Here is a 10955-nt window from a genome sequence, read left to right on the forward strand (position 1 = left end):
TATCGTATTAACTGGGAGATATATATTCCGTATGCAGGAATGTTGCTGCATAGAAAACAAAAGTGCTGAACTCATCTCTTTTTCGTACATTTTTGTGTTCAATCACTCTCCTTGTCCTGTCTAAATATAAATGTGGTTATATGGTTAATTTGTCTTCAAAATCGTAATCTCTTAAAATAAAGTTATGTTTTAGACCTGTGTATCTCTTCACGTCCAAATGCCGGGTTAATTTAGACTCAGTCTTAATATGGTGTCTTCCTCCTATTCCAACTTTAAAAAAGTAACTATTCCTTCTATTCCCATGAAAACAGGAAAATAACAATAGAAGTTTTGATGAATAATTTGTTTTTAAAAAGAAAACATAATTCTTGCACTGTTTCGATATAAAATTATTAAAAAATATTAATACGCTGTTTATGTTTTTCTTCAAAGAAAAACTTGAGATTTAAAAATAACTCATTGAATTTGTAAACTTAAAAATTGTAATCCGAATAAAGAGATTGATGAAGATAAAATTAATAAAGTTTCCAATCATGCATGATTTCCATGTACAAAAAACGCAAGAAGAACCTAACAGTTTTACAAACAAAAGTTGATGACATCAACATAGATGATACTTGGGGACGTGCAACCGAAGGTGACACATGCCCGCTAACATACGACAACACAGTTGGACGTATGTTAATCTTCAGTACTCAAAAGAATCTAACACAATTAGCAGCTACATATATACATTTTACTCCTGTCCGACCCTTTTCTTTCAACTTAACACATTTCATGCAATAGTTGACGGCGCAATGCATCCACATACTTCTAATTAAGTGTGAACTAGTATACACAAGGGTTCATGACTTTACTAAAAGAAGCACGTCACCAACACCAACTACAACTTCAGTCTACCACTATCATCCTGAACAATGAAGTAGCCATCCGAAATGCAGAATATTCTGTATTTCCTGGCAACAACACAAAATGCTGGTTCTTATTCACTACAAACAATGTATCTAGAGAAAAGCACAAGAAACAGGGATTCAGGTTTCATACAAGGAAGGCAACAGCATTCACTAACTAGTAAGCTGTACTGCTGTCATATTACTTGTACCTACTGCGGAGGTCGAAGATGTGTGATTTAATCCATTAACCGACATATGTCAGATTGATACGAAAATCAACTACACGCCCTTTACATACTAAGTGTGTCGAAATCGACAACAGAGAAGATGAACTTAAGGTTAAACAACACAACTAGTAAGTTACAACAGTACAGTTTGGTGATGCAGCCTCCAACCTTCTTCACGTTGAATAGATTAATAACCCTTTATAGACTTATATACAGTGAAATTCTTATATGTGTGCTACAATGTGTGATTTTGTAGTGCTGTTAACTTGAATTGTTTTTTTTTTCAATTTTGTTTTCATATAATGCTTGCTCAAATCAATTTTTGTTATACAAGAAATAACTTATAATTGTTTCATTTCTTTCATATTTATTAATATCAATAACACAGAATTCATACACTTTCAAAACTGACCTATCACCTATCCACAAGAAAACATTGTCATTTAAAAGTTGATTAAACAAGGCTTATACAGTATAGTTCTTTGTTTGCACAAGTTTTTCCCACATTCCTATATGAAATTTTAGCTGTTCTATCAAAAGTGGGAATAGAAAGGAGTGAACTTTAGTCGACATATGATAATGAAACTTTAAAATTTCCGTTCCACGGATCTGAACATCGAATATCTTAAATATATTGTGCTTTTTATTGCCACGTCGGAAGCCAATTTAACCACTGTAACGCTTAGTTATTATTTGCATTTATTAGAATCGTTGCACTGTAATCATTGTATCTTGCACATATTAAATGCTGCATGTGACAAGGCAAACCCATTCCGAAGAAAGTCATGGTTAAGGCCGTAGTCATTAATGTTTTTCATGAAATTTGTTAAAATTGAAAAATCGTTTTTTTCAATTGCAGCTGGAATTCCATCTTGTCCGATCAAGAAGAAATCATTCATACTGATTGTATCATCATTATCAGTTCCGTTTTCTAGTTTTCTCTTGGTAATTGATCCGGCCAATCTCATTGTAAAAACAAGCAGGTCGTGCACGTTTCTTTCATATTTACCTGTATTATGGTATTGCACATTTGACATTTGTCCAAATGCTTTTTCACTTTTTGGCCCGTTTCCTAATCGCAAGTAGCAAAGGTATCTCAGAAAAAAACAGTAAGATTCTGGGTTAAAGGAGAACTCCGTCAGAATATTTCGTGTATTGTTTTCATTAAACGATGTTAAATTCATAAAGACAGCCAAGACTCGAGAAAAGTCTTTCGCAAGCAATTTTGATTGAAGCATAAAATTTGACTGAACAGTATAAAGTGTATGTAAATTTTGGAACAGAAATGACCCCGAAATATTATGCAATTGTTTTTGCAATGAATATACAGTGATCGTCATCATATCAGCATGGAAAACTCGGTACTGAATACTCTGAAGTGCAATATCTGTCACTAGTAAACAATCCTTGAACTTATTTTTTTGATACAACCAGCTTGCAAGAATTGTTTTTCCTGCAGACAAATCTGCTTTACAACCGGAAAGCAACAATTCCATATTAACCTTTTCCATTAAGTATCGCGTTTTATTATCCATTGTTTTATCCTCTGTATTTATAAAGTTGCACAGTTCAGGAATTGCACTCTTCCTAACATATGGTATCTTTAGTAATCTTTTAATGTATGGCTTGAAATATTTAGTTTTCGAATTGCACATAAAGCAAAGACACCTTTTTCCGAACCTCTGAAAATCTAAAAGTATCTTTGCTACTTCTATCGCATATTTAGTGGTAAGGTATTTCTTCAAATGAACCGTAGCAAGTTGGTCGTTCAGATAATACCTGAGGTACCTCAATGAAGTACAGAGGGTAAACTGCTGTAATACATTACTACGTATGTCCCTTATAATTTGAAGCAATTTGTCTTTAGAAGTAGAAGTGAATTTGCCTTTGAACATGTTATTCGATGGAACAAAATAATTTGGACATGTTTCCACCATAATAAATTGTTCCAATCGTTCTAGACACAAATGAAAGCACAAAATTGTGTATTTCGAGTTCCAGATGGTACGAGGCGTCTCTTCAATGGCCCAAAATAAAGTCGTTTTCAAATAGTATGAACAAAGTATTCCAGAAATACATTCGTGTGCGTTAATACTTTCTTTAAGGGTGATTTTGAGCAGTCCATACACTAACAATTGAGTGTGATTGAATGAATAAATCATTTCTCTTTCCGCTAAGGAAAATGATAAACGCCATTCGCTCTCCTCCACAGGATATAGTTTGCTGCTTACGGGAACTAAGTGACATCCTTGGCTTTCCATGACATTGATAAATTCTTGAGATGGCCACCCGTATTTTCTTTTCCTCTGTATCCATTCACTCGCTATTTTAGGCCAGGTTGCACTTTTCAAACAAGGCACAATGTCTAAATCTTCACCACATGATCCAGCAGTCATTGCTGGCCCGTGAGGAGTGAATGAGAAAGCAGACTTGAAAAAAGGCAAAACTGATGACATTAATGTCTTAACATTACCACTTGCATAAATTTCAGGGGAATAACCTTGCACTTCAATCTGAACTATTACGTAGCCTGGTTGTGAATTGTTTAACATAGAATCGTATCTATATGTTACCAGAGAACCTGTTGGTATATTATTCTCATAAGCTAATCCATTAATTACCATTATGTCTGTATCACTTCCTTTCATATCTAATCCCTCAGCTCTACTACCACTGGCAAACATGTATCCTCCTAAAATTTTAACATCATAAGGAAATTTTTCATTGATTACTTTTCTGCGAATTCGCACCGTGTCCTCAGTCCCAATGATATATGACAGATAGATAAACATAGTTCTTGAATACATATAAAACTCTGATAAGCGTTTCCTTTTATCACCTACAAATGTAATATATAAAGTAATTTAAGAAACGATATGCCGATTCCACAGTTGTGAAAACTAAATTTATTGATTAAAGTAGGTTATAATATTTCTTTATATTGGGAACAAAGTATCTTATCAATAAATTTTTATAAGAAACTTAAAGGAGAGGGTGAATATTAAGAAAATATAAATTGACTGTTGATTTAATATTGTTGCAGGATATAGATTGAGTATTTCACATGCACTTGTTTCAGACAAAACAAAATCCTAAATACCTTGATATTACACGTGTTACAATGAAGTACATATGCATTTTTTTCTGAGACGTGTGTCTGTGAGTATTTTGAAGACATTAATATTCGCATCGTTCTCTTAAATAAGAAATTCATTACATTCAAATGCGTGTTTTTTCCTACCAATTAACATACCCATACACGTGTCTTCAAATGTGAGCAAAGTACTTTTTAGCAATAAAGGTAATTACACAATTAAATTCATGGACAGATGGAAATGAAAAGAGAATTTTATGGAATAATTGTGTCCTGCTTGTGACAGACGTATCAACATTAATTTAATTGACTGTGTAAGTTAAATTTTTCAATATTAGATTCTAAGTAAAACTTTGGTGTAAGCTTTTTTTACAATTTATATTAGAATGATAATTGGTGTAAGACGTGTGGACAGATAAACTGATAGACAATGTTAGTAATTAGAACTTCAATCTTTGAACATCACAAAAAATGGTTAGATAACAGCTAATGCATGGAAGATTAAAAGAATATAAAATGATGGTTGATATAAAACAAACGTATTTTAAAACGCTTTTACTTTTATACAAGCAAAAGGATTAACAAAACATTTGAAAATAGATATCTTACAGAAAATAAAGGAAACAGAAGTATACCGCTGTTCAATAGTCAAAATTCGATTAACGAGTAAATGTAGCCGAAGTAGAATATGTTAATATATGTCAAGACCCTTCTGTTCAGACTGTTCAAATTCTGATACTGTGGATTCATTTATTTTCTTGGCTATCAATTTTCGTGGATTGAGGAAAACTTTATTTCGTGGTTTGCTATAGTTTGCATACAAATCAATACAACACTTATCATTTGCTGAACTTGCTGAACTTGCCGTGGTTCAATTGTACCATTTAATTCCACGTAACGAGTAATAACGAATCCACAGTAATGGCAATTCGATGGATGAGTGCAAAGATTAATGGAAATTACGCTTATCGATCGATCATAGATTATTATGGAAACGAGTTGTGATTACAATTTATCTATAAATGAAACCGGGAAAAAAGTATGATTTGTAGGAAAGAAAATTGTTCTGACGGTAACAAGAGTTATTTCTTAGTATTTGAACATAGATATGCTTCTTTCATAAAACAAAATAACATACCTGGTGGAATTCGTAATCCGTCTAAATATTCATCAGTCAGATATTCTTCTGGTGTCCATTCTTTATTATACATTTTCTTGGATTTACAATCCGGTTTTACTGAACTACAGTCGACTACACTTCTACGTAAAACTGTTTCATCACTGTCTGTTTCGATGTCTGTTCTCTTTAAACTAAATGCAGCTCTTTTAGAGTAGGACACAGCATTTTCGGTATTGTAAGCATGAAGCCTCCTGATATTTTCGATGGATAAATTATCAGTTTCAAACGTCTGATTGTTAACAAAGTCATTAAGACAATTATTTTTTCTGGACTTTGAATAGCTTTCGTAAAGGTCCTTTCTAGCTTGAGTCTCTTGACATGGCTTCCATATATTCGAAAAAAATGTATTCGATGTTGACAAAGTTTTGTTGAAATATTGGGTAATCTGGAGCTGCGTCATATTACGTATCCAGTTTGAGTAGAAAACTGTAATTAAATGATAGGAGATATTGTATCTGGTTTAAAATTTAGAGTGATCTCAAAGTATAATACCTGAAAAAATCGGATGAGAAATAAATCAATAGACTGCATTAGTTATAGCAATTATATCTATGCCAAGAAACTGCCAAAAAATAACTTTTGTTCAATAGTAACTTACGATATACATATTCTTTAGACAGTTTATATTTGACAATAGTAAGCTTGATAAATTTTCTGCACACATTGTAAAAGGGAGGACGACAACAATTTTAAATGGCAAAACAAATCAAGTATATTATCAGATAAAGGTTGATAATGCGCACAAGAAGTGTATCCTAAATAAATGATATTTATTGATCCGGGGATTCAGGACATGTAAATAGAAGAATTTTTCTCTATTTCAATTACGATGATGACAATAATACGCCACTATTTTTTTTGTTATTATGAAAACATACTGTAAATAAGTTTCAAATCATTCGAATTACTAGACATTGTTACTCTAGGAATTGACCTCCTAGTTTCTGGACAAAACGTTTTAAAAATATCCTAAGGATTATAGTATACATGTCATAGTATGAAATTTATACATGTTTATCGAAAAAAACTTGTTGAAATATAGATTTTAAAAAATCAAGACTATACCTGTCAAGTTCTGTTACTCGTCTAAACCTATGACACGACTTCTCACTTCTTCGAGACCCTCTAGCACTGTCACGAGGAAGTTTGTTGTATGTTCTTATGATGACAAAAGTATTGTAGTATTCCGCCAAGCTTTTTAATAAAAAGAAATAGCGTCCGAACAATCATTCATAGTATACTACGTAGAATATATGTATAATCATTGTTCAGTCAATACTACCTGTAGATAAGAAATTTAAAAAGCGTATCGCATATCATATTAATACACATACTACACTATCTTTATTTTTATAATTTGTACTACAGTCTACTTAATTCTCATGATTGTTGACAATCTCAATGTCAAATGGAAAATGTTTCAAACTTTTAATCTTTTACGTATCTATTATTTATGTTGATTATCAAATGTAATATTGAATATGGAATCTTAATTTATTCTTACTTCATTATAGTCTTTAAATTACCTAATATATTTATTGTATTTCTAATGAGTACTTTCCAGTTTCATAATGTTTTTTTATTAAAGCTGTTGTGATTTTTGGATTACAATATACATCTTTCCTTTATTGTATCATGTGTATATTGTACAGTTCAGGTAATGTTTTTACTCTTTACTTTTTAGTGAACATGGTGAAGTAAAGTACATCAAGGATTTATAATGTGAGATCGCAATTAACAATCCCCGGATACATTCATTAAAAGTATACAGTCAGGAGTCTACTTCGTCAAAATTATCTCCCCATTACGCCAGTTCATTTTCACAATCGTAGAAATGGAAGCCATTGTAGGGATGACGCGCTACCAATATTGCTCTTGGAAACCGATAAATTTATCCACATTGCACCATTACGATCCTTATATGTCAGTTGTATTTTAAAATACAAATGTATCAACTAGCTAATGAGCATCAGTTAATAATCTTGTCTGCATTGATTCAACTTAAAACTATTGTCTGATCGGTTGTCAGGTGGAATTTTCGAAAATTCATAAACATTTAAAAAAATTCTAATTAAATATTTCGTGGAAGGGCAGACTAGATGTTTTTAGTGTATGAAGACTATAAACCCTAGTAGTCACACACATAAAATTAGAATTTTTCGAAGATATGCATTTTCATCATCCAACTTGAAAGACTGTCGTCAAGTACTTTCAGTAAAAAAATAGCTATTCGAACACACCTTCTCTATTTTGTGACTCATTAGATAGGTATTTCACTTGACCCATATATTTCATCTTTTAGTACTGTGATTTTTTTGTGTTATAAAGTCAACCTGTAGCTTTAATATATAAAAATGCTAGAATCTGAAGCGAGACAATGTATGAAATATTCTTACTTTGTACGACAAAATACTCAACTCAAACACGCCCTAACATAAAAAGGTGCACTCGATTTTCTCTTTTCGATACAATTGTTACCCATTTTTTGGAATTTTTTCTTGAGTCACATAATGGAAGGGCAGACACGAAAATTACTGAACTAATAGATTGATATGTTTTCCGTCCGTGGTGATTTTTTCATAAAAATCGGAGGTTATGCATTTTCTTCATCCAACTTGAAAGATACCCATGTCGTCGACTTGATATCTAATTGTTCTGCTTAATACTATGTACTAGATAAATTGAAAACTTATGCAAATTGTGTTTTTAAAATAAAACACCTCGTAATTGAGAAGAAAATTGCAATTTTGTTTGTTTCTATTAACTTTTAAAAATTTCGTCACTATAGTAAACAATACAGTAAACATTTATCGCCTTCTCTAACAAAAGCTTTAATTCTTTTGTTCTATTTCAACCTGGTTTCCGACTGTATAAAGGTAAAAAGGCTTAGAGTGATACTTTAAACAATTAGGTGTTGAGTTTTTTGTTCACGTTATAACGATAATCTGAGGAAGCACATTGCAAAAAGTTTACAGATTCTGCTACATTACTTACAATTTGTAAATACGATGATAGTTCAATATCAGTTACAAATATGACAATAAAATTGAGAATGGAAATAAAGAATGTGTCAAAGAGACAACAACCCGACCATAGAGCAGACAACAGCCGAAGGCCACCAATGGGTCTTCAATGCAGCGAGAAATTCCCGCACCCGGAGGAGTCCTTCAATTGGTCCCTAAACAAATATGTTACTGGTTCAGTGATAATGGACGTCATACTTAGTTTCGAATTATACACAAGAAACTAAAATTAAAAATCATACAAGACTAACAAAGCATATATCATGAAAAAAAACATATCATCATGATCATGTTAAAGGACCGACAAGCTAAGCCGGATTTTAAATAGTCTAAATAAGTATGACGTCTTAAAAGGTGTCACAGAAAAAATCAAATTAAGATTAGCCTCTCAAGACGTCACAAATATTTGGACTAGATTTAAAGTAATAGATAAAAACGTAAAGTATATGTCACCCTATCCTGACTAATGTATCAGACTTACAGTAAACCAGTATTTGTCCTTACTTCAAAATGCATGTGTGCATGCGTTTCCAATCGGCGACGCAAAAACATTGGTTTTTGTCATCGTGTACAGAATATTTTGATCAGTAGCCCATTGCATCTTAAATACCGATAGCAGAAAATAAAGTGTTGTGTATATACAAAGATAAGGATAGATTCTATAATACATAAGCCAATCAAATAACGCATAGCCACACACAGAGTATCTTATCCGATTCAAAACTTGACTAAAAACATTTCTCCTTACCATCAGAATACAACATTTCTCCTAACCATCAGAACACACCATTTCTCCTAACCATAGGACCACAATATTTCTTCTGACCAACATAATAAATCATTTCTCCTAACCATCAGAACACACCATTTCTCCTAACCATAAGAACACAATATTTCTTCCGAACAGCAAAATAAAACATTTCTCCTAACCATCCGAACACACCATTTCTTCTGACCAACAGAATTCAACATTTCTCCTAACCATCAGAACACCACAATTTCTCCACAATATTTCTTCTGACCAACATAATATAACATTTCTCCTGAACATAAGAACACAACATTTCTCCTTGCCATACGAAAACAAAATCTTGCCATTAGAATACAGAACTTTAGACTTGTGGAATTTGGATATACGTTTTAGTATGTTATAAACAAATATGAGAATTTGAGACAAACAGTCATGTTTATCTTACAATCATCCCTTACAACAAATATACATCACCGGTTGTTTATAGTACTTGTTAAAACAGATTAAAACAAGAATGTGTCCTAAGTACACGGATGCCCCATCCGCACTATCATTTTTCTATGTTCAGTGGACCGTGAAAACGGGATAAAATCTCTAATTTGGCATTAAATTTAGAAATATCATACCATAATGAACATGTGTACTAAGTTTCAAGAAGATTGGACTTCAACTTCATTAAAAACTACCTCGACCAAAACTTTAACCTTAAGCGGGACGAACGGACGGGCAGACGAACGAACGAAAGGACGGACGAACGGAAGCGCAGACAAGAAAACATAATGCCCATTAATTTGGCATAAAAATACAACATAACATTGACCAATGAATTATGAAAATTACGTCAAGGTCAGATGAAACCTGCGACACTCACATGTGTACCTTACAATACTAGTATTCTCTTGTCACAAACTTCATTCTGTATTCAAAAAACAGAATTACTACTCAATGCCGTCTCATATACCATATACCACAAATACTTCGTATTGGTCTCATATACCATATACCACAAATACTTCGTATTGATGAAATTGTAAATGACATACTGCTAAACAGTATGAAGAAAACAATAAACTCATAAATAAAGTGCAAAGCCACACGACAACGTCGCTGCTCAGTTTATTAAAGATATGAAACAATTCATATAACTTGTATACACAATACAACATTTCAACAATATAATTTATAATTTTCCAAACATAAAAAACTACCCTCCAGTCCTATCAATCATATAATTACGATAAAAGGGGGACTTATAAATAAAAATTTACCAACTTACTTAAGAATTAAACTTTAGATAAATGTGTGTTGACGGTTCGGCGCTGTCGTGCTGAATGACCAAAACCCCCGTTTTGGCGGGAAAAATGACCGTGCGATAAGCACGACACCTACATACATCATGAACAAACAAGAGAAAATAATTTCACTCTTATTCACTACGTTCAAACGAAAGAAATTATATTTCTCTTGTCACAAACTTCATTCTGTATTCAAAAAACAGAATTACTACTCAATGCCGTCTCATATACCATATACCACAACTACTTCGTATTGGTCTCATATACCATATACCACAAATACTTCGTATTGATGAAATTGTAAATGACATACTGCTAAACAGTATGAAGAAAACAATAAACTCATAAATAAAGTGCAAAGCCACACGACAACGCCGCTGCTGAACCAAAGAAAGGGACAATATGTAAAAAAGGACTAATAATATAATTTTTGAAAAAATATACTAAAGACCCAAATTTTGTGAAACTAACATTCTGTCCGAAAACGAGTCC

The 10955-nt window shown here is 32.5% G+C and overlaps 1 protein-coding gene across 2 annotated transcripts; it reads right to left on the bottom strand.

Moving 5' to 3' along the window:
* Nucleotides 1-1681: 1681 nt before the first annotated feature.
* LOC139498646 (uncharacterized) lies at nucleotides 1682-6702 on the bottom strand. 2 transcript variants are annotated; one of them, XM_071287133.1, is made up of 4 exons: nucleotides 6460-6702; nucleotides 5353-5820; nucleotides 3065-3959; nucleotides 1682-2758 (listed from the first exon to the last, which is right to left on the bottom strand). In XM_071287133.1, the coding sequence occupies exons 2-4, from the start codon at nucleotides 5792-5794 to the stop codon at nucleotides 1843-1845; spliced, it is 2253 nt and encodes a 750-aa protein (XP_071143234.1). In that variant the 5' UTR covers nucleotides 5795-5820; nucleotides 6460-6702; the 3' UTR covers nucleotides 1682-1842. The 2 variants fall into 2 exon arrangements, with proteins under 2 accessions (XP_071143234.1, XP_071143233.1); XM_071287132.1 differs by having other exon boundaries at nucleotides 1682-3959; nucleotides 6460-6653.
* Between the last annotated feature and the right edge of the window lie 4253 nt (nucleotides 6703-10955).

This window comes from Mytilus edulis, chromosome 12 (assembly GCF_963676685.1).
Source record: "Mytilus edulis chromosome 12, xbMytEdul2.2, whole genome shotgun sequence".
NCBI lineage: Eukaryota > Metazoa > Mollusca > Bivalvia > Mytilida > Mytilidae > Mytilus > Mytilus edulis.

Bases quoted from the DNA above. Each gene is read 5' to 3' on its own strand.
- LOC139498646 (XM_071287132.1), bottom strand. From the start codon at position 5,794: ATGACGCAGCTCCAGATTACCCAATATTTCAACAAAACTTTGTCAACA. The intron at 3,960-5,352 runs GTATGTTATTTT...TTACATTTGTAG, and splicing joins CGGATTACGAATTCCACCAG to GTGATAAAAGGAAACGCTTA.